This window comes from Sphaerodactylus townsendi, linkage group LG02 (assembly GCF_021028975.2).
Source record: "Sphaerodactylus townsendi isolate TG3544 linkage group LG02, MPM_Stown_v2.3, whole genome shotgun sequence".
In the NCBI taxonomy this organism is placed as follows: domain Eukaryota; kingdom Metazoa; phylum Chordata; class Lepidosauria; order Squamata; family Sphaerodactylidae; genus Sphaerodactylus; species Sphaerodactylus townsendi.
Window position 1 is genome coordinate 141,123,695 of NC_059426.1, and position 23,781 is coordinate 141,147,475.

The following is a 23,781-nucleotide window of genomic DNA, read 5'->3' on the forward strand; positions in this document are numbered from 1 at the left end:
AAAATGTACTGGTAAGGGACAACAGCCACAGTCCAACAGATTTGTGCCTTAATTACTGAAATCAGTTGTGTCAAAGAAAAACCAGAGGATTCTGAATATAATAATTGTTTATTCATGATTAACACCATCATCAGAACCCCTTCTAGTATAGATAAAATAATTAGATAAACTGCATTTTCAAGTGCTTGCTAGTTGTAAAAGGGTAGAATCCAAAAGCAGCTCATCCATTGCTGGATTAGATAAAACAAAGTCAATAGCATGATTTTCAAACTGAAGGATATATTGTATTGTTAGTCAGTTGTTACCCCATCAGAGAAATTAAAAAGCAAAAAAGTATGTCAACCCATGGCTGAACCAGTCACAGTTTAATCTGCATATAAAACACCACTATCCAAGATCTCCATCTGTAATGTAGGTTAAAAGAGTTGTTGTTACAGAAAGTCCTCCATTTCCATTTGTTTTAGCAATGGAAAGTAATACCTCTACCTCAATACCTGTTAGGTATTAAGGAGGCAATCTATTGCTTCTGGGAGGATTTGGAGAATTGAAAAGCAGAAATATACAGCATTCTAATTTCAACAACATTAATAGTATGTAGGCACATCGTTCTGAAAGACAGAGGACATTTATTTCACAATCAAGTTTTCACCTTGCTTTACATGCATGGTGGACTAAATTCTCAAGTGAAAGAAGAGTTTCATACACAGATTTTCTGTGCATTAAAGTCTTGAACACTAATCATTAAAGTTAAGGTCTGGTCAATTTTGCCTTTCCCAAAATATATTGCTCTGTTCTTTAAGAGGACAAAAAGATTATTTGGATTTTTACAGAAGCAGGAGTCAACAGATGTGAACAGAGCACCTGAAGAAACTGGTACTGAAAAATGTTAACATTCCGTGGAAAACAGAACTTTAATTTCAGCACTTGTGAAATGAAGTGGACAGAAGAAGCTAATCCTACTTTTGTGTGACTGTTGACACAAGAGAATCTCATAAGAAAAATGGAGCTTGGTTATTTATTGCATAGATGAAAAAAACTAGACTTGGAGTTAAAGGCTCAGAGCCAATTTGATTTCAAATGAAGGTCCTGAAATGATGATGGCGAGACTAAAACGGAGTATCTGGGAGCAGCCTGCACTGTAGGAGATAAAGAATGCACTCAGAACAGTGCCTCTGACCAATAAACTACTTTAGTTCCCCATGGTTGGCATAACTACAGCAGGCCTGGCAACAGTAGCATCTTCTTCTTTCCACTGAGACGTGATTGTCTTCAATTGTGTGTAAAACTGCACCCCCTGAAGAAAGAATGAAGGACATGTTAGAGAATGAGCCTTACAGATCCAAGGAGTTTATCAAAGGTAATTCCCCCTTACCCTGAGACAAGTGACTTTTCTACTCAGGAGTTCTTCCTGATAATGTGACTATTTTTTCTTCAACACTTAGCAACCTAGCAATTTCCCTTCCTAGTGTCCACCTCCCAGAAGTCTTTGTATGAACACTGGCTGTAGCAAGTCATCTGGGGGCAAGGAAGGAAACAATTATGTTTAAAAACAAACGAACACCTTACCTGTTTACCATAGAAATTGGTATCTCCTCTGAACGATCCACGGGAGCCAGTAAAGGAGAACATTGGTAAAGGCACTGGAATTGGAACATTCACACCAACCTAGATGGAGCCAAGCCAAGAACAGTACTATATAACAAATCAAGCGTACAAAATATGGTAATCAGCAGCCAGAGACAGAGGAGAACTAAATAAAGTTCAACTAGGATCTAAAGCAACCCAAGTTCAAATCCATGTTCTTCCTTGGACTCATTAAACAATCACTGAACAATTTTTTGCCATCTTAGCTCATCATTAATAAAATAAGTAGATTTGAACAGTAGCACCTTAAAAACCAACAAAATGTTCAGGGTACAAGCTTTCAAGAGTTAAAGCTCCCTTGGTATCTGATTAAGGGAGCTCTGATTCTCAAAAGCTTATAACCTGAATCTAAGGTGCTACTGGATTAGAATCTAGCTGTTCTACTGCAGACTAACATGACTACTCTTTAAAAATAAAATAGTTAACACTCATAAGGCTAGAGGGAGCCAGTCTAGTACAAGGGTTAGTGGGTTAGGGTTTGATGTGGGAAATTCTGCTGTCCACAGCTAAGCTCTTGGAACAGCTTAAATATATTAAGCTACTTTACAATGAGTCAGACCAATCGGGTCCTCCTAGCCCAGTATTATTTTTTTCTGATTGGCAGCAGCTCTCATAAAGCTTTTTGATGACTATGACACTCAAAAATTATGACTGAGGCCATTTCTGCACGGCCACGCTCAGGGGGTGTGTCGGCGTATATGATGCCAACTTCGGACCCGTTCACATGAACGGTCCCTGGTAGGAAGAGCAGGGAAGAACAGTGCAGTAAGCTCTTGACTGATTAAGCCAGAATACCTTACCTGTCCCTCGACCTTCCTGCTAAGATTACCCAGGCCAGGAGACACGCCCCCTGCCCTGCGCGACAGCTCTGGAGTCGCGGGGGGGGGGCGTGTCCCCAGGCCTGGACAACGCGCCGTAAGGTCGGAGGGAAAGTAAGGTGTTCGGGAAGGGGGGAGGATGGCGCCTTCCAGCCGCTGCCATTCGCACGGCAGCAGCTGGAAGCCGCTGTTTCTGAAATACGTCGCCCAGGGAGTGAAGTTCGGAAACAGCGGCTTCACGCCGCTCGGGGTTTGCTAGGCCGCTGCGATGCAGCAGTGGTGGCCATACGAACCCCTCCCCAGGGACGCTGTTTTTAGTGTCCCGGGGTCACTGAATTCCGCCCGTGTGGAAACAGCCTGTGTCTCAGAATCTCAAACAAGATCAAGTTCTTTGGACATGAAAAACCAGCCTTTACATACCTGCCCAACATCCACTAAATGAGAGTATTTCCGAGCAGTGGCACCATTAGTGGTAAAAATTGCAGTTCCGTTCCCATAGGGATTGTCATTTATGATTTCGATTGCTTCATCCAGAGTATCTGCTTCCAGAACTACTAGGACCGGCCCAAAAATTTCCTCCTTATAGCAGGTCATGTTAGGCTACCAAAGCAAAAACAGTTTGTATTGCACAGCACAAAAGGAAGATACTATACAAATCCTGAATTCATATTCCTAAGACCATCAATGCAGGAATGCCTTTCTGTACCTTTTCAAACAAGGGCTACTATTTGATGCTACACTGCACTGTTTGTAATATTAAGTGGTGAACTGGTCATAGGCTGGTTCAGATGTGGGAAGTTCACATTCAGGTCCCAACTCAAGCACTCAGTTCAATCGCTCCCCATGGGAAGTCACTATCTCACAGTTTAACCTATATTCCTAAAATTGTCGTAAGGCATTTACAATACTATATATGGTTACTTCAAAATAAACCCCACTGAGGCGAATGGAAATTACTCCTATGTAGAAGACTTCATTATCTCTCAGATTCAGTATATTCACCAGCCACTATGAGAATGCTGTTAGCCGTCTGTTAATTTAAGAACAACCTAATTCAGTAACTGAACACCATGCCATTTCCAGCATTTCACCATAGACTAAGAAACCACATTTTGACCTCAGTCCATTGAGGATGAAAGGAAGGTCCATCCTAAAATAGACAACTTTTCCATTCCTTAAGTTTTTAATTTCTTTATACCTGACATGAGATGAATACATCCATCCCTATGCCCGATAAGCCACTATCAGAAATTAGGGGGAAAGTCAGGCAAACTCACTCTCCTCAGTAAAAATTCCTTACCCTTCCCATTTTGTTTGGCTGTTTCCACACAGCCAGGCTTGCGGGCTTGCATTGGCATGATTGATGCCGATGCAAGCCTTGGGGCCGTTCACACGAACGACCCCACAGGCTGTGCGGCTGGCGGAGCACACTCCGCACAGTCGCGCAGCCCCCCAAACAGCTGCCTACCTTTTCCCTGCCTTCCATCGCTCTGAGTAGGTCAGGGGACACACACCCTGGCCAGAGCGACAGTTGAAGCGATGGAGGCAAGGAGGCGTGTCCCCTTCCCTCCTCAGAGCAACACAAAACAGGGAAAAGGTAGGCAGATATTCGGGAGCACCATGGGAATACGCCGGCTTCCACCCACTGCTGTTCGCTCAGCAATGGGTGGCAACCGGTGTATTCCAAAAAACTTGCCCCCCAAGCGAGTTTTGGAAGCTGCATCTTCGCGCTACTTCAGGGGAGCCAGGACGGCGCTGCTGCGTGCGAACAGTGCCCCAGGGACTGTTTTTTTTCTGTCCCTGGGGCGTTGTTTTTCCCCCGTGCGGAAACAGCCTTTTATTTGGGGAGCATCCCCTCTTTAACTGCCACAACCTCCAGGTTTTATCTACCACTCCCTCAGTTGAATGACAAGAGGACCATCAAATAAGGTTCTTTGGTAATCCTGACCACAGCCAGGGCACACAGGTAGGAACTAGTCAGTTTTGACTCTTTTTATATCTTAAACAAATGCAGGTTTTATTCTACTGACGCATCTCCAGAAAACATAAAGGTTGCATAACTACAGTGCAGAGACTTAAAATAAAAAAGACAATACCTGAACATTTGATCTTGCTTTCCAACTGGGAGATTCAAATGGTTACGTGCATAAAGATCTGTTCCTTTTCAGTTCTCCCTCCAATGTGTCAAAAGGTCTTATCCAGTCTGTACCTTGGGTTCTGAATGCCCAGGCCAATCAACACTTATTCAGCTAACAGAGGGGCTGGTATATCAAAGGGATAAATATTTTTACCCCTGGCTGTGAACACCATGCCTATCTAGCAAGATGAAGTTTCCTAGGCTAGTTGCCACAGACACTGGTCAGTCTCAATAAATGCCTGTCTTTTCCTAAGGTGAAACACCCCCCACACCGCTCTCATCCATGACAGCAGCAACTCACCTTGACTTTAGACAGTATAGTCGGTCCAACAAAATTGCCATTTTCAAAACCTTTCACTCGAACGTTTCGTCCGTCAAGAAGAATGCTAGCCCCTTCCTTCACACCACTGTCAATGAGCTGACAGACACGTTCCTTTGCCTTGGGACTGATCAAAGGCCCAAGATCTGCTCCAGGTTGGTCTCCTACAATAAAATAAGAAGGCTCTTCAAATTTTAACCTGTGGCAATAGAATAGAGCCAGCAGTGAGTGTCAAACGAGGAACTCAGAGAACCTATTCTAGCCATGGAACCTTACCCAATGATCTTGGGCTAGTCACACACTCTCAACATATCTCACTGGGTTGTTGTAAAGATAAGTTGGCGGACAAGAAAACAATGTAAGCCACCTTTGGTCCCCATGTAGAGAAAGGCAGGCTTTAAAATAAATGAATGAACAACTTGTTATATGATACAAGCTGCATCCTTTCAAAAGGAAGCCTTTCCATCTGCACAAATAAGAACAAGACCCTTACCTTAGATCATCCACAATTCAGAAGCTCTGTTTGAAACAACTAAACAGCACCATGTATTCAAAATCGCTTTCAATGGAATTGACTGTTCAGCTATGCAGTTAGCACAATGCAATGAGTTCTAATGAGACTGTTGTTACACTGTTAAACAAAGGGGAATTCTGGGGACCTCATTACATTATCAACAAGCAGAAATCATCCCTAAAGAAAAGTTTCATAAAATGGCAAATATACAATTTAATTAATTTGCAAAACCCACTTATTACAGACCATTTTGATGCTCCAGGAGCTATTAAATGACACTATTTCACAATTTTTATTATATAACATACAGATCAATACCTGCATTAACTCTCAGATTCTTAGCTCTCGTCACAAGTTCTGGCAGCCATTTCTGAGCTTCTCCTACCAAGATTGCTGTAGACAGTGCCATGCAACGTTGTCCGGCTGCTCCAAAAGCTGCTCCCACTAACTGATTCAAGGTGTTCTCTTTATTGGCATCTGGCATCACCACTCCATGGTTCTTAGCGCCCTAAAAGAAGGGAACACAATTCTTCAAATCATAATTGCCTTAATTGTCTCCAACTCATCAGGGATAAAGAAGGGTTGATACATGCACCAATACAAGATACAGTGGAAACAGATATGCTTCAATTCTGCGCTGATCACCATTTCTGAAGGCTGATGTACAAAAATGATCTGAATTGTTAGTGGTCCCATTGGCCTCCTGCCTTTCCCTTGAATATAATCACCAGTAATCCATATTTATAAGCGTATATACACTACGCACTTCTGCATTCCAGTGATAGATGTGGGGCAGCCAGCTTTTCTTTCTGGTGTGCTGTTCCGCATCTCTAACTTTTCTGAGGGCTTTTCAAGTGGTAGGGTGGGCTGCCTTTGCATAGAAAAAACTGAAAATCTGCCTTTTATACATTGTTTTGAATAATAGCTGTGGTTTGCAAGATAATGAAATGAAAATTGTTTGATTGACATGACATGTACAAACTCTCTGGAGGACTTTGCTTCTGCAGCCTTTGAGGTGGTGCATCTTGTGGAGAACTGATTGTGACACATGATAATCTGCAGTATGCAGACATAAGTTCCCAAGCATACCAGGGCAGTGGCATAGCACCAATGGGGCCGGGCAGGGGCATTTTGGGGCAGGGGCCTTGGCAGCAGGGGCGCAGGGCGTATGCGTGCACCGGGAACAGTTCCCCCTTGCTCCGCCCCTGTACCAGGGCCTGGTGTGGATTGGGACTGTGGTACCAGGGCAGTGGAAAGGGATTCAGCCTTCCAACCCATGCAGTTTTCCTGATCCAAAAGGGCTTGGGCTGTTCTTCCCCACTGGCAGGGGTGGGGGGGTATATTACACATGTACTAATTTGCATACATGTTTGTCTCTAATAAGGCAAATAATGCTTGGAACTGTTACAGGGGGTGAAATGATGCAGGGGATGAAGCTGAAGAAACCTCTCCTTCCCTCCCAATACCATCCTGATGCACTTCAGGATTAATTCCTAGCAATTGCTATCTGTCTGTGGCGTATTCCGCATGGGCCAAGCTAGCTCATAACAAAGTCCCAGTAAATATGTTGCTTTCACCAAAATGATACTTGTACTTGGCAGAAAACTTTGTTATTTTTTGAAATGTTCTGCTTTAAAATGTATATATGCTTTTTCCATATGACGACTGAGAAAGCAATCACATCAAATGTTATTTCTATGTAGTTTCAAAACAATAAAGTTACCAATATCCAAAAGTTTTCATATGACAGTCAACAGATTTCCTCAACAAAGATCTAAGTAGTTCTTTATTTGCCATGCTTTTACCATATTGGCCTGGACCCTCTTGCCATTCTTCGAACCCCTTTCATAGATATGTTCTCCAGCCTGATTAGATCCCACAAAGCTGATGGCTTTGATATCAGGATGGTCGCAAATAAAATTTACAGCTGAAAAAACAAAACAAAGCAGAACATGGAGTGATCACATTTTTGAACAAACAAGCAGATTGCTTCTTCATCCACCCATATCTCAAGCATCCAAGGTGTCCTCAATGAATTTCTCAAAGCCAGAAACTCTGTCCGGATGAGATGACTCGACTTCATGAACACTACCCCTGTACTCTTCTAGCTCCCACACCACCATCTGTTGAATGATCATATTTTCTTCATGTAGATTACTATTTGCAAAGAAAAGCTCCCCCCAAAAAACTTTGCAGTGGCATGCTTTTTTAAAAAAACTCATCTGGATCAGTGTTTTAAAATACACAAGTAAAAAAATGGGAGGGGGGACATATTTTGAACTTGTTAATCACTACATGAGAAGGGGTCATAGCTTTTTGAATGGGATGCAATACCTACTTTTCCAGGACTCTGTCCTTGTGTTGCTACTGCTGGGAGAAGCAAACTATAACTGTTTTAACCTCCCCGCCACCCCACCCCCAAAATAAAACACATCTTGGGTGAGGAACTTATGTCTCTTTGCCCAACAGCATCCTCCTCAATCCCCTCCTGTCTATATAAAGGAATCCCCAAGACTATGAATGCATGTCTTGCAATTACCTTCATGTTGCCCATGGATGATGTTTAGCGTTCCATCTGGGGCACCAGCGTCCTGCAGCAGCTTGGCAAGGAACATGAGGGCTCCCGGCACACGTTCTGAAGGCTTCATCAAGAACGTGTTGCCACACACCATAGCCATGGGGAACATCCAAAGAGGAATCATGGCTGGGAAATTGAACGGTGCAATGCCTGCACACACTCCCAGAGGCAAGCGATAGGTATAAGTGTCCATATCTTTAGTGATGGAGGGAAGGGTCTCACCCAACATGAGGGATGTCACACTGCAAGCATGTTCAACGACCTCTGCAACAGAGAAAAGGCGCTTCTAAGAGTTCCTTCTACTTAGTCTCCAAACACCTTTTCTTCAACATTGTTATGACTTGCTTATCATCTCCAGCTTAACTGCAGCTACCACAGTCCATAAGCACTTAATATTCAGCCAACTGTTGAGAAACACTTCTACTCAGAGCATGAACTTTTTTAACAGACACATACACTATGCTAACAGCAATATACTATAAGAGATGTTATCATTGGCTCATTCCGCACATGCAGAATAATGCACTTTCAAACTGCTTTCCGTGCTCTCTGAAGCTGTGCGGAATGGCAAAATCCACTTGCAAACAGTTGTGAAAGTGGTTTGAAAACGCATTATTTTGCGTGTGCGGAAGGGGCCATTATTATCTGAGCAGGCAAAAAAAAAAGGAAAACAAACATCTCAGTACATCAATGCCTAAACTGAAAAAATGCAAAGTGATGAAAAGAAGGTTTAAAGGCCAAAAGAAAAGAGAACTGTGTGTAATTTGTCAGGAAAACTCTTAAGAAGGCTATACTTCTAAAGTCATAGAATTTTAGCTCAGCAACCTTCCACTCTTCCCTCAGCCCGTGAAAGCTGTTATCCATGTACAACTAGAGGCAAGAAGCTTACGGAGGCCTCGGAACACATCTCCCTCAGCATCAGCCAGGGTCTTCCCTTGCTCCAATGTGATGAGTTTTGAAATTTCTTTCTAGACATAAAAAGAGAAGCCAAGAAGATACAGAAAGGGCATCTCAACAAAGGTGAACACAGAGGTGTCCTTACCACATGCATGAAAATAAACAGCAGGAGACAGGACACATTGTCATTGTACAACGAAGAATAGATAACTCGCACAATCATGGTGTTCGGCAAGGTGTTTCCTTCCACAACCCTAGTTTTAAGCATGAACGGGTCATAGAGACTATTCATCTTGGGAACTGAGATCTAAAGTGGGTTACTTCAGTCTCCTGCCTCCATTTTATCCACACAACCCTGTGAGAGAGGTTAGGCTGAGAAAGGGTGACTGTCCCATGGTCTCAACCTTGCTATCATCAGCTATTGCACTGAACTGGCTTTCTGGAATACTGACGGCAAGCAGAAGAGGCAACTGTAAAGCCACATGACTGGTTAGGCGAAAGCTCATCACCTTCATGTTCACAAAACAAAAAAACTCTTCCATCCCTTACCAAAACTTCTTGGGGAAAAAATTTAGCTGGCAAACAAATACCGCAGACACTCAGATATATTTCTATGAAGGCTATAATGCCTTTGTTTATTTTGAGTTATTTTAAAGTTCAGATATGTTCTAATGGGGCTGACTGCATTGGCTTGACACAGTTTAATGTTTTGTTAGTGTTGTTTTATCGATCATAGGTTCTGCAAAGGAGGCACATATTTCCCAAATAAATAAGAAGCAACCAGTATTAGTTATTTTAATTAAAAGCATAAAGTGATTTGCAACCTTTCTGTTTGCTTGTCTTACAATGAATCTGTGGGAAAACTTGTAACATTATAATTTGATGCCAACTGATTTAAGAACTGCTTCAGGTTCCTCACCAAATTGTCTTTGATGAGCTGCTGGTATCGCAGAAAGACTTGCTGTCGGCTCAAAATAGATGTCTCTGACCAATTCCGCAAGGATTTTTTGCACGAGGCTACAGCTGCTTCCATCTCACTCTGTGTAGTTTTTGGGACACGACCAACCACTTCATTGGTGGCCTATTAGGACAGCAAATCAATGAGACTGTCATTTGCTATGCCAGGACACCTATAGCATCATCTGTTAAGTGAGGCAACCCCAGAACACAGAAAAGGAAGCAGCTACAGCAGGGGTAGGGAACCTGCGGCTCTCCAGATGTTCAGGAACTACAATTCCCATCAGCCCCTACCAGCATGGCCAATTGGCCATGCTGACAGAGGCTGATGGGAATTGTAGTTCCTGAACATCTGGAGAGCCGCAGGTTCCCTACCCCTGAGCTACAGGCACACCTTCTCATACACACTCACTTTTAGACCCAGTAGGCCTGGGGAAGAGGCCTCATAGATCAGACCCAGTCTCAAAAGAAATCAACAGTGAAGGGAGACTCCCTTTGGTAAGAAGGTTCATCTTAAAAGCAAGCATCTTGGTTAGCTGAGATAATTTCAGATTCCACGTGCAAAACCCATGTTTGTGACAAAGGACCTTCATTAGAACTAAATGGATTCTTAGAACAATGTCTAATGCATCAAATTATTTGGTTTCTTTTCACTAGCCAATTATAAAGTCAAAAATCCATCTCCTGGACTTGAGTTTCAACACCTCTGTAAGCAAATAGCCAATCACTATTTTTGAGCTAATGAGGATATCAGCACACTTTTTCAGATCACAAGTCACAAGTATCAGGTCACAAATATCTTTGTCCTAAACAGTTATTAGCCAAGGAAATAAGAGTTTTCCACCTGCACTATCAAATAAAATATTTGACTCCACTACCACAGGACACCCCTCAGAGATAAGAATTGTCTGGGATTCAGTCATACACTTCTAGTCAGGCTTCCCCACTAAGCCTACCTCTGCCACTAAGGAGACAACATATGCTTTTCAAGACTGGTAGATATAATCTAATTTCTCCCCTTTTCTGAACCTTTCTAGCTTTCCTGCTATGGCCCTGATCTCCATGCTCATTCCCTCCATTGATCTGACAGTGTTTTGCCATGGAGCCTCCCTTTGTCTTCCACAAAGCCCCTCTTCCAGACAACCTGGTTCTCTGGCTCCTGCCAGCCCCCCTCCATTTCTCCATGTACCCACCATAACTCCCCTTCTCAGATATGCATGCCTCCTCCTTGCATTCTCTTTCCCTCTCTAATTTAACCTTCCCTCTTTGATGTTCTTCAGAGATAGGCACACATCCACACCACTCTCTCATGGGACAGTGAGACATAATTGGGCAGCTTAATCATCAAAGATTTTAGCAACTGTTGAATTGGGACTCACCAAAGCAAATAACTGAAATATTTTGTTCTGTATATTGTTGAGGGCTTTCATGACCAGAACCAACTGGCTGTTGTAGGTTTTCCAGGTGGTGTGGCCATGGTCTGGTAGATTTTGCTTCCAATGTTTTGCCCGCATCTATGGCCAGCATCTTCAGAGATATGTCTAAAGATGCTAGTCATAGATGCAGGTGAAATGTTAGAAGCAAATACTACCAGAGCAGGGCCACACAGCCAAGAAACTCACAACAGCAAGTATTTTATTCTGACTTGCCAAATGTTTAGGTTGCCAACCATCAGTTAAATTTCCATTCTATCTTTGTGTACCCTCAGGAAGCCCTAAGCCCCTGTCTGAAAAATACCACTCTGCCCCTTGCAGAAAGGCTACACAGTATAGTAAGAAGGGTAGTTTCATGAACGGACGGACTCCAAATTCCAGTGGACTAGTTATATTAATCCATTGCAGATGTCTAGTAACAAAAAAGTTAACAGAATTAATGCTCAATAAACATTCGCAGACTATAAACCTACTTCCACAGATACATCCATTTAACATATGGCTTGCTGAAGTAGCCTTGAACATATAGGAAAGAGTGCCAAAATTCCAGCCAAAAACTTATTTATTTACTGTTTGCATAAAAATTAAAAGCAGAATCAAATATCTGTCTGTCAAGAATTTCAAGGACCTGATGTCAATGGAGGAAGTAAAAGCTTTCATGCTCGTGTTAATACAGATCTACAATGCAATTCTAAGTTTTCTTTTTTAAAATGCGTCTTTTAACATTGTCAACTATACAGTCTTTTTTAAGAATGAAAAAAATCTGCTTCACTTACTGGATTATGTATATCAATCCATTCATTGCTTTTGGACTCAACAAACTTGCCATCAATGAATAGTTTGGTTGTTGGCTGTGAAAAACAATGCATTGGTCAGTGGCTCCATTACCCAAGTGCAACAGTTATTTTTAGAACGCCATGTAGATTAGAAGACAAATTTGACCCAAAATAGACAACAAAAGGAAGAGAAGGTCACACAGGCAGGGCTGGAGCGAGGGGAAACTGCACCCGGGGCATGCGTGCGCCCCGCGCCCCTGCCATGCCCCTGCACACACCTGGTGTGTTGCGCAAACCTCTGTCCCCTTGGCTTTACGCCACTGCACACAGGCAGGAATAAATGAGAAAATACAGAAAAGTGAACGATAGGGTGTTGAAATCCCTTTTACCACCTACCCGAAATGCTCTAACTCCAATTTCCCATCCCCTTCAATACTTGTCTGGTCTTTCTGCCCTTCCTTCCTCTTGCCTACCTGCATGCCTGATTTTTCTGCCTGGAGGTGTTAAAATACCTGCACATCCTTCCTGCCCTCTCTTTGCCCACCTGCCCAGTCTTCTTACCCCCCCCCCCCGGTTCTCAGTCTTTCCTCCCACCAAAAGTTCCCTCACCCAGTTCCCCCCAGGTAGGAAGCCCGATTTGCCTGTAGTAATCTTTCAGTCAGAGCTGACCAGAATCATTCACTCCACCATTAACCATGAAGAACACAATGTGGAAAAAAGCTTTCAAAAAGAGTAATTTCCATTTCTTCCTTCTTTATTTATTCCCACTGTGTTATGTAAGCACAGCTTACCACTGAAGAAGATGAGAAGGATAAGGAATGCCGGGTGAGTGTCACCTTTCCAGGGATCTACAAATAGAAAAGAAGTAAGACAGAGCAACTATATTTTAAAGGATGTTTTCAAAACTCAGAGCTGGTTAAATCCTATGATCTATGTGTTAGTTCTACAAGACACAGTTTGCTCTGCAAAAATCAGTGCATGCATTGCAAATATTTCTGGGATGATTTTATACAGCTGAACTCTTCCATGTGAAGGAAAGGAATACATCACAAAAACAGGTCTAGCTCTTGCCTCATGATCACATAGGTCAGCTACAAAGGCAGCAATTTTTCCTAATCACACTTATCCAAGGAATAAATCCCACGATTTCAATAACATATAGTTCAGTTTATTGAATACCTAGACCAGCACAGTAAAACATCAGCCCAATTAACGTTTACAGCAATAGTACAATAAAATCGTGTTTTTCAATAACATTCTTGCAAAGCATAAGTAGACTGAAGGTAAAACTGCAGCCCACCAGCGGATTTTTTAAAAAGTTAGAAAGGACTGTTAAAGGAGATCGGGAGCAAGCTGGTGAGCCAGCTGGCAGCTCCGCGAGGGCTGACGGCAGCCGCTAGCTCAGTCAACACCAAGCGGCGCCCCAAACCCCATGCTCCTGGCCGGGCACCTGTACTTGATCCGGCTGCCGGAGATCCTCCACCAACATCCCCAGTCAACTAAAGGCTCAGTGCAGCCCTTCCCCTAACCACGCAGTGACCGCTAGAAATCTTGCAGAGAACCCTACCCTTCCTCCACAGAGCTTAGGGTGGCACACGCGCCTCCATTTAACATTCACAGCAATCCTTGCCAGGGGGGCTGACAGGAGCGCCTTTCTGCAAGACTTAGAGGAGGCGCAGGGCCATTCAGCACAAGCTGCGCCGTGTGCGGACCAGGCGCTTCTCTCTTCTGCAGGCGATGTGACGCGTGGGACAGACGCATCGCGCCCGCGTAGCCCAGAAAGCAGTGCACGAAGCGGCGCGGAAGAGGCACAGAGTTCCGAGATCGTCGTCCGCTCATCTGACAGAGAGCCGAACCACTCAAGTACGCGATCCCCGGTCCCCGAGCCGCTGCATCCCTGTCGCGCAATCTCACCCTGAGCCAGACGCGCCGCCCTCCCTGGGAAGCCCGAAAGAGAGCTGCCACCACCGCCATGCTGCTCAGAGCCCCACCCCCGACCGAGCCAGCTCAATAATCGGTCCCTCTGCCAGCCGACCAATAGCACCAGGATCCAAACTCCAGCTCCGCCCATTCAAAGCTTAGCAAGCCAATCGGATATTGAGCTCGTCAAGTTTCGCTTTCCCCGCCCATCTCGCAACTCCCCGTCGTTTCCAGATTGCCATTGGCTATTCATGCGTAAACGCCCCCTCCAGATAGAGTTTTATTGGATAGTTCTCTTCCCCAGGGCCTCGGTCGCTGGAGTCTCGGGGCCGCGGGGTAGCAAAGTGGAGGTTGGGTTGTGCGTCGTGTGTTTAGATTGTAGCTAGAGGCTGCCGTTGGATGTCACATGACGGGCAAGATGGCCGTCTCTACAGAAGGTGAAATGGGTAAGGGATTCTTAGTAGCATTTGTGGCTCTTAGTGACCGGTAAACTGGCTAAAGTGTAGACTTGGTCGACGCGTGCAGTGGAATGTGGTGTTGGAATGGCTAACAATAGTGGAGCGAACCACATTTTAAAACTTTCTTCCGTTTAAAAATGTTTTGCAAATCCAGGAACAAAGCTGTTCGTATGCTGTACTGATCTTCCAATTGGTCATGTAGGTGATTTGAGAGTAATGGCATCTTTTATCTGCAGTTTGAAGTCCGTTGCACTACCTCAGCTTTCAAACTATCATTTCTTTCTGTATATGAACGCTAGATCTCAATGTGTGTTTACTTAGTGGTAAGTCCCCTTGAAATCACGGAGACTTCTTTGTGAGGACCTTTATGTGCAGTTGAGGGGCTGTAATCCTATATGTACTTGCCTAGGTACAAACCGCGCTGGTCGTAGAGGGCCTCACTTCTCAGCAGACCCTGAGCGGGTTGAGCTGGGAGGCTGTTCGTCCCAAGCCTGCATTTATGGTCTTGTTCAATGTGAGATTCTTGGAAACATTGGTTCTTTTCTGACCACAGAGTGAATTAGCAGGGAAACTTGGGGACTACAGTATGTGCCTTTTGTTCAGGTATGTGTCTTCTTGGCTCTTTCATTGTGTGTATGTTTTCTAAGTCAGAAAGGATTCAGTGAGGTTTAGTCCTAAATGAGTATGCCTTATTGGTTGAGATGTTTAAGTAAACTAGAGGAACCCAGTTGACATCTGTTTCAGACCACATGTGGCCTCAGGAATTCCTTCTTTATCCCAAATAAATACTTGTAGCATTAACTCCTGACCACAATAGGGACATGATTACAGCGTCCTGATTCACACACCCAAAATCATTGCCCATCCACATTTCTCTCTTACACACAAACACACACAGAGCTGATAAGCATTTCTGAAAAGTTCTACTTCTACTGTTAGTTTATTTTGAAATAATCTGTCTTGCAGTATCTAAAAGGCAGTAGATAATTTTTTCAGTTAAAGAGATGCTGGAGAAATATGCAGTGCTAAGACAAGTAATTTGTAGCTGTTACTGTGCAATCCTATACAGAATTACTCCAGTCTAAACCCATTGAACTGAACAGACTTGGAGTGGAGTAACTCTCTTAGAATTGTACTGTTAAGCTACTTTGTAAAGAGCATGAGGTATCTAGGCCAACTAATCTCCTTAAATATTAGTGGTATTGTTAAGTGCAAACTTAGGAAATCGGTTGGTGGAATTTTTATGCACAAACATATAAAGGAATGACTGTTATTAGTGTCACTCATTGTCTGCCTTTTTCACTGGAACACAAGGTGGATTCAAGCCTGGATAGATACACCGAATTTCTGAATACATTCTTGTTCTGCTGCTTTGCATTTCATACATCCACCGTTTCTTTACTGGAACTGTAAATAGGGTCCATTGAAGTATATATTATTGGTTTGGAGATGGTTCTTCTAAATATGATGATTGGATCCATGATGTTCTTCCAGGTGCAGACTTGGAGGCCTCACTGCTGAGTTTTGAGAAGTTGGACCGGGCTTCACCAGACCTCTGGCCAGAGCAATGTATGTTGTGCTTGAGTGGGACTTGCAGGACTGTGGGTAGAAACCATATGGTGATTGTGGTGTGCTCAGACTTTGCAGTCTGATGTTAGGGAGATGCTGAGAATTATTTACCAGCTCTCTTTACCAACAAAATAAGTAAGTTGTCATGAAAAGCCTTTTTCCCCCTTTCAATCTCTGTTCAAGCTCTGGGCTCTTATGACTGAGTATGAAAAGTGTGGGTCCCCAAAGTGGTGCACATGGGCCCCATCATGCCGACCAAAATGTTTTTAGAAGGCAAGTGCAGCCAGGTGTGGCTTTTGCCCAGCAAGGCTTCTTTCTGATTGGTCACTGGAAATTTTATTAGCTTTGTGGTTATTTAAAAACAGCAGCTGCCAACACAGCACAAGGATCTTCACTCTGGGACTGAAAGTAAGCCATAGCAGCAATTTCTCCTGCAGTAGCCATTTTATGTCAGCCATTTTATTGCTGTCCCCACCTTGCTGTGTAAGAATTCCAAAAGTGCCCATAGGTTCAAAAACCTGGGGACCCCAAAAGGCTTAACTAGTAGTGTCTTCACATAGATGTTGCTTAGGGAAAGGCCATTCTTAGTAAAGAAACCTAGTTCACTGTTGTTGTTTGCACATTGTTTGTGGAATACCACATAAGGATGAAGATGGTCATTCCTTCACAGAGTCATGCTCATTAATTTCTGTTCAGCCAAACATACCCAGTATGTTGCAACTTATGAAGCAACTCACTCAGATGTATGTCTCTAATGCAAAGCTGGGTTCAAATCCAGGATGGAACACTATGTATCTTCTTAGAATGCTGCATCTGTATTACTCTTTACCTAAACAAGTCTGTTCATGCTAGTAATTTAGTTATAGTTTAGGCACACTTACTCTTATTTAAGCACAGAATTGAGAGAGTTGGTTGTGCTTTGAGTGAAAAATCCAGCTTGGTGACAACAGAGGAAATACGTTAGGAGAGAAATCACTTCTGATCAGTGCACAGAAGTAATGCATAAGTGTAACAAATAGTAAAATTGTCTATAATTAATATGAGTAATCATTTAAACTGAAAGCCTTTAGGACTTTTTCTGATTGAGTAGTAGTAGCCTTTTAAAGATACGGAATAATAGAATAAAATATTGCTATAACTGTATCTTTTTTGTTTCCAGTACCAGGTGTTGCTGAATTTGCTGCTTCTTTTAAAAGTGTGAGTAATATTGGATTGCAGTTCAGTTTTTGATTCTTTCTGCTCTCCTTTCCCTGTCTTTCTGGATTTTATATAAACTTGAGAGCTAGTGCAGTATATTGGTTACAAGTAACAGACTTATGTTCTGATTTCCACCCATGGCCTGGAAGCTTGCTGGGTGACCTTGGGCTGGTCCCACTCTCTTAGCCTAAGCTACTTTACAGGGCTATGAGGATAAAATGGAGGAAAGGAGAAAGATGTTAGGTGCTTGTGTCCCCATTGAAGATTTATAAATGGGTTAAATAAATTTACTCATAATTCTCATTCTAGTGTAGTATAGTTATGTGTGTGAATGAATAATTACCACTGTTACTGAGATTATCAAATTTGATAATTTTTTTTCTTAGAGCAGGGAAGGCCATCTCATTCAGTGAAAAGGGCTAAGAGTGAACTACATCATGGGTTCAGAGGAATTTACACTTCTTTGCCAAGGCCAACCCTATTCTTTGGGTGAGAATAGGATATTTTGACATTCCATTAAAGTGAAGCAAACTGACAGTTACTTGTAGTAGAATCCTATACACAGTTAAAACCACACTGAAACCAATGGGCTTGTATTGGAGTAATATATATAAAATAGCACTGTTAGTTTGTTACACTAACATTTTGTGGGCAACCTTAGATTTTTTTTGTCTCCAACATTACAATGTCTTAAGCAATCTTTATTGTTTACATATTAGTTCAGGGCATATATGCTGTATCTAACCATAGTGGTTTTGTAGTGAAAAGCCTCATGTTATATCAGATAATTCCAAGTTATCCAAGCAATAAGTCATCATTATTTTTCATTATGTTGTTTTTTCATTAAATAGCCCATCACCAGTTCTCCTCCCAAATGGATGGCTGAGTTAGAGAATGATGACATTGATATGTTGAAAGGTGAGTAGTTTGCTTTTTGCCTGTGTTCTGTAAAAACATCACATAACTAGTATTAGTGAAGCCTGTGTTGCTTTTCAAAAGACTCAGGAAGAGTTGGTTTTATTTTGCTGTTTTGCCGTAGAAATTAATGATGGATTTCCCCTACCTTGTGCTCATTCTTCCCAAAGTCAAGTTCCATCTCCTAGTGAGGAAATTTGCAGGACACTTAAAATGGTCTATAAAAATCACATTCTAAAATGTGAAGACATTGCACCGAGCCTTTTGGAGTCTAATGGATTTCACTGAGATGTACACATCATATGCTCTTAAATAGATATTGGTGTTTATAAGAAAGCTGTCATGCAAAATTCTTCTGAAAAATACTGGATAAATCATGTTAAAGACGAAGTGAACTCCTCAACTAAGCTTCCATAACTTGGGCTGAAAAACCTATGAATCTGTCTATATTTGGAAAAAATATGTGTTGGGGACCCGAGAACCTTACAGCGGAGGGAAAGCCTTCTCACCATATTGGCTCCCACTTCCTCTTTTAAGGATCCCCTCTACTCTCATTTTCCTCACTTTTCCCAGATGTGTGCTTGTTCTGTCTGCCCCCCCCCCTTCCACTCTGATTTGGTAGTGGCAAAATTAACTGAAAATGTGTACTGTTATGGTATTATTACTGTTAGCTTCTTAAGCATAAGCATTTTATTGTCATTGTGCCCGCACAACGAAATTTACAGCAGCATTCCTCGATGCACACAGTTTCAAACTCATACCCCATCCTCACTTTCCCCTTCCTCCACCCATCCCTACACAGCCCCAAACACATCAACATGAAGCCGCAGAGTTTAGCATAGCCACAGCTCTAGAGTAGACGCTGTCTCTAAGCCTCTTTGTCCTAGTTTTGATAACCTGTATCGTCTGCCGGATTCTTCAATGTCAAGATTAAATGTTTGATTTTTTAAAAGAAAGAGCTGTTCAAATCAGTTATAATTCAGTTTAGACTGCACACAGTGTATCTAGATTGGGCAGAATATTTAGACTGACTATATTGAGAATCTGAAACAATGTGAGTTATTGTGTCTATAGCTTTATTCCAAAACATTGTGAATTAACATCTAAATAAAAATGTGTGAAAACCTATATCCATTTAATTGAGCCTGTGCAATGCTATATGAAGATTTTGATGGGGTGTATTTCAGGACAATGGAATGGAATAAATAAGTTTGCATGTAAGGATGATATTAAAGATAGAGCATGAAAATCTTTGCTAAATTTCTTTCCATGCAAACCTAAGGAGAATTGCATCCTTCTAAAATGACTGAAGAATGTTGTAATTTTGTTTAAAATTGCACTGCACATCTCTGCAATTGCTCTTAAGCCATACTTTTTTTTAGAGCTGGGGAGTCTCACAACTGCTAACCTAATGGAGAAGGTCAGAGGTCTACAGAATCTGGCATATCAGTTGGGACTTGATGAATGTACGTATTATATAAGTGCTAGAATGTATTCTGTTTTAAAAGTTGTAACTTGGATGGTGAATTTTATGAGACTGCCATTGCAGAAAAACTTTACATTTACAACAAGGAAATTCTGATTATTTGACATGTATGTGTTAGCAAAAGGTATTGTGAGTACTGCACATTTCAGTTTGTTCTGATTGCTTGTAAAATCTTTTTTGTGCTCTGTCAACAGTGTTTCATATTCTTGAAGAGTGATAGTGACCCTTTCTGCCCTTTTCTTACAGCAAACTTGATGAACAAATAGTGAAACTCTCACTTGATGGTCCCTAGATTAACTTATTCCAGTTGTAAATGGTGTCTTACAAATTGTGCACTGAAGTCAAGGGTCATAAAAGCAGATGATAACTCATACAGAGAAATAACCTTTCAAAGCATTTATTGTTGTACGTAGTTGTTGATTTATGGGTTGTTAGAATCTTCAAGTTACAGAGATTTCTTAGGCCACAGAAATTTTCTATTAGTGATGCTTTCTGCAGATGCTGATTGCATTGACACCAGTCCTTTAAGAAATTCCTTTTGGTTATTCTTCCTATTGCTCTTGAAAGTTGGACATGCTGCTGCAGTTTAGAGGTATGGTTTAAATTTTCAGAAAAGGAGGCATGATTGTTCATTTAGTATTACAAGAGAGAGTCTCAATAATCCTGACTATGCGTGAGTAGCATGCATTCCTTGGGAACGTTAATATCATTACTTGTATATTACTTCAAAAAGCAGTTTTTTGAAATTATTATGAAAGAATAGGTCCTATGATTTAGGCTCCGTCTTTCCCTCCTCAGTGAGAGCATTGCTTATGACAGGTTTTCTCTAAATTCTGCTTGGTTGTTGCTATCCATATTCTGCAGTGTGCATCTTTGGAGGAATTTGGAGTGTATACTGGGGTGCAGCATTCGTTGGGAGGCTGAAGGCGATACCAAGGCCCAAAACAGTTTGCCAGTGTCTCCTGTGAACTGTATGTCCCAGGGTTCTTCACAAGATATGGAAGTTTTATGATAGATATTCAAGGATTCTCTGAGTCAGTGTGAAAAGAGTTTTTAACTAAGTTTAAAAATGTGCAGATCACTGATACAGGTAAGGACAGACTAGGGAAAGTGAGCATAACACACAAGGTGGGCAAATAGCATAGGCAACAGCGTAGATCACAAACCTTTCTAGGCCACATTTTTTCTTTTATTTGATAACCCTTGATTGAAGTCAGAATTCAGGTTGTTGTGTATATATATTTAATCAAGCATACACACACAAAGAGCATACAAGAACAAACCAGAAAAAAGGGAGGAAGTAGAATAGAGATTCAGGGATGGATGATAATTAAAAATCTTGCAGAGAAGGGTCTCAACAAAAGCAGCAGTGGAGAGGGCGAGGGGGTCCAAATGAATGTGGGGAGGTGTTCATGGATCCAAGGCATGCATACATACACACACTACAAATGTCCACAGGAGTAGTATTTATAGTTAGAAATGAGACTTGAGGCAATGTGTCATAAACTGGCAGGAAGATCAAAGACAAAGAATTGATTGCTGTTCCAGAATTCCAAAAATAAGATAAGAGAGACTTGATTAGTTATCAGGATGTGATGGCTATTATTCTGATTACTGATTAATGGCTGTAATGGGTTCAAGGTTTTTACCTGAATACTGGGTAATTGCTTTGGTAGGAGTTCTGATGGGCAGCCCAATCCAGATACAAAGGAGGATTGTACTGTGAGAGTGGCGGAGGGTTGCGCCAACGCATTTGCCACCTCTGCTGATGTAAAGGTGATCCATGCCAGCAGGAGGAGCAAAAACCCAGCATCCTGTTGCCCTACATCCCCATGGCAGGCATACCTGGAAATCTAGGTCCCCACTGAGCTACACTGGTGTCAGAGCAGATGCCTGTGTGGGGAGTGGGGGGTGGTGGTGGTGGTGTTCCCAGCAGTGGAGCTGACTTTCATCTTCTGGCACTGCATACTTAAGGCACACTTTTGTGCTTGTTCTATGAGGTGATTCAGGTGGCTGGAGGGATTTCAACCTTTTCCTCTTTCTGCACCACTCGAAGCCCCTGTGGAGGTGGTGTGGTGCCATCCCTGGCCACCTCCATGTACTCCCCCACCCCCAAATCTGAATTGTGATGTAAATCACCTTAGGGTGAGACAGTGGAGATTAGCTAGTCCCTTTGTTCAGTCACAGTCAGGCACATATTGGGCAATGGGAGAAGTAAATCTTCCAACCTCATTCCCCCCCACCCCCCAAACATCCTTTGACATACAAGATGGAGACCTAAAGTCTCTGGGAAAAGAGAAGTGCCTTGTTTTAATGTCAATTCCTGTTCCGCACTTATGGCACCCTGTGACAGGGATGGGGTCTGGAAGTTTGCTGATGCTGTTTTCCACATCAGCCTAAAGGATGGGGGAGATGGCATTTGAATAATTTAAAGAGTTTGGTCCTGGTCCGGTTTGGCTGACTCATGGATGCAACTGAAGTCAAGAAGGTGGTTCCAGAAAAGAAGTGTCTCTTTGACTGGCTGTGGAAGCTCCAGGACCAAGAAAGGAGAAAGCAAGAGCTTACTAGACATTACAAACCACCAACACCAAGAGCTGCACATGGGGAACTGTCCAGTCAAATCCATGGAACTGACTGCTTCTAGGTTGAGGAGATCAGATCTGAGACATCGGCTTGTAGAGAGCTAGATAATGGGAAGTTGCACCAACAGTTACTGAAAGACAGCAGGTAAGTTACCTTAGTAGCAACCCTCATTATCTGTTCTGAATTCTTTCATGCTTCTCTGCCAATGTGACACAGACTCCTGCAATACAATCTGGGGTCATTTCTATAGATGTTCAACTTCATGTTTGTTAGATCAGTGTTTTTCTGATTGGCTAGAAGTGCACTGAGTCTGCTGGGGAGCTGTGTAACAGGACTGACTGCCATTCAAATGTCTGTATCACTCATTATGTTAAACTGCTGGCTTCTTTTGTGTGCCTTATCAGTCTGGATGGGAAGTAAGTCTTACTCCCACTCACTATGAAACTGCTAATGGGTGTAAATATAGGAAGAAATTTAAATATAGCTAGATCATGTTTAATAAAAGTGTCCCAAAGTTACATTACTTATGAAAAATTAAATACTACAAGTATTACCATAGTACAAGATAATAAAACCATTCTTGAAGCAGTTTATTGCCGTTGTTGCAAGATCCACTTCTTGATAAACAGTAGATGGCAGCAGAAGGCTTCCTAGAGTTACTTGGTGCTTTTCAGTGACAGAATGGCCTGGTGTGATGTTTTGTTATTTTTTCCTGTACTCCGTTTAGTTTTGTCTGTATGTTACCACTGTGGTATTATTTTTCATTTTGTGCTACACTGAATTTTCAAGATATTGCTAATCTATAATATTTAGGATAGCAATTTGAATGAAAGATATTTTTGTTCCCTTGTTACAGCTTTTTGATGTACACTTGTATGGTAATTGGTTTTCTTCTTAAATTTGGAAAATTATTCTTGTGAGTTTCATTTGAGTTTTAAATTGTAGATATATAATTCTATATACAACTATTTTCTATTGTTAAACTGTTAATGTGTTTGTGAGGCAATTCTTGGAAGCTTAGAACGTTCCTGACTAATGTCTGGTTGCTAACCAGAAGTCATAGGAAAATAGGCTTGCATGACTGACATGTAATATGCTATCTGGGTCAGCATCATCAGGATCCTTTCTATATGTATTTTAATGTAATTTCTATAAATAATTTCAATAAAGTTGCCAAGGTAGCTTGAAAAAAGGCTTTGTTAAAGGGTTTTTTTGTATACTTATTTATTGTCGAAGGCTTTCACGGCCGGAATCACTGGGGTGCTGTGGGGTTTCTGGGCTGTATGGCTTTGTTCTAACAGTTCTGCTAGAACACGGCCATACAGCCTGGAAACCACACAGCACCCCATACTTAACTATTATTTTTAGCAATTAAGTGTGAAAAGTAACACCAATAATAGTATTCAGCTCCTTTAAAGCTCAGACATAACCCAAGGTGTCATGCAAAACTCATGGGAGGCATGTAAGAGTATTTGGCGCCAAAAAAGTTTGACAGACTTGTTTTTTTCCAGAGGAAAGCAAAGTGATCCTTCAAAGTGAGAGTATCCCAAAGTTCTGGAGCCGCCACAAAAAAGACTCTT

General features: G+C 42.1%; 2 protein-coding genes across 2 annotated transcripts in view; one reads left to right on the forward strand and one right to left on the reverse strand.

The window, feature by feature from the left end:
- Nucleotides 1-89: 89 nt before the first annotated feature.
- On the reverse strand, nucleotides 90-14,112 carry ALDH6A1 (aldehyde dehydrogenase 6 family member A1). The gene is made up of 12 exons (XM_048484881.1): nucleotides 13,988-14,112; nucleotides 12,865-12,921; nucleotides 12,074-12,148; nucleotides 9,827-9,988; nucleotides 8,900-8,978; nucleotides 7,972-8,274; nucleotides 7,238-7,359; nucleotides 5,751-5,940; nucleotides 4,901-5,082; nucleotides 2,883-3,062; nucleotides 1,567-1,665; nucleotides 90-1,294 (listed from the first exon to the last, which is right to left on the reverse strand). The coding sequence occupies exons 1-12, from the start codon at nucleotides 14,045-14,047 to the stop codon at nucleotides 1,190-1,192; spliced, it is 1,614 nt and encodes a 537-aa protein (XP_048340838.1). The 5' UTR covers nucleotides 14,048-14,112; the 3' UTR covers nucleotides 90-1,189.
- Nucleotides 14,113-14,268: 156 nt separating this feature from the next.
- LIN52 (lin-52 DREAM MuvB core complex component) overlaps nucleotides 14,269-23,781 on the forward strand; it is a 63,989-nt gene continuing 54,476 nt past the window's right edge. Inside the window, exons 1-5 of the mRNA XM_048484895.1 lie at nucleotides 14,269-14,439; nucleotides 15,946-16,020; nucleotides 17,180-17,217; nucleotides 18,069-18,135; nucleotides 19,515-19,598. Of these exons, the coding sequence (XP_048340852.1) occupies nucleotides 14,400-14,439; nucleotides 15,946-16,020; nucleotides 17,180-17,217; nucleotides 18,069-18,135; nucleotides 19,515-19,598 (304 nt within the window). The 5' untranslated portion in view covers nucleotides 14,269-14,399. The remainder of the gene's footprint in view (nucleotides 14,440-15,945; nucleotides 16,021-17,179; nucleotides 17,218-18,068; nucleotides 18,136-19,514; nucleotides 19,599-23,781) is intronic.

Bases quoted from the DNA above. Each gene is read 5' to 3' on its own strand.
- ALDH6A1 (XM_048484881.1), bottom strand. From the start codon at position 14,047: ATGGCGGTGGTGGCAGCTCTCTTTCGGGCTTCCCAGGGAGGGCGGCGC. The intron at 12,149-12,864 runs GTAAGCTGTGCT...TGTTTTTCACAG, and splicing joins CCTTCTCATCTTCTTCAGTG to CCAACAACCAAACTATTCAT. The intron at 5,083-5,750 runs GTATTGATCTGT...ATTTTATTGTAG, and splicing joins GAATCTGAGAGTTAATGCAG to GAGACCAACCTGGAGCAGAT.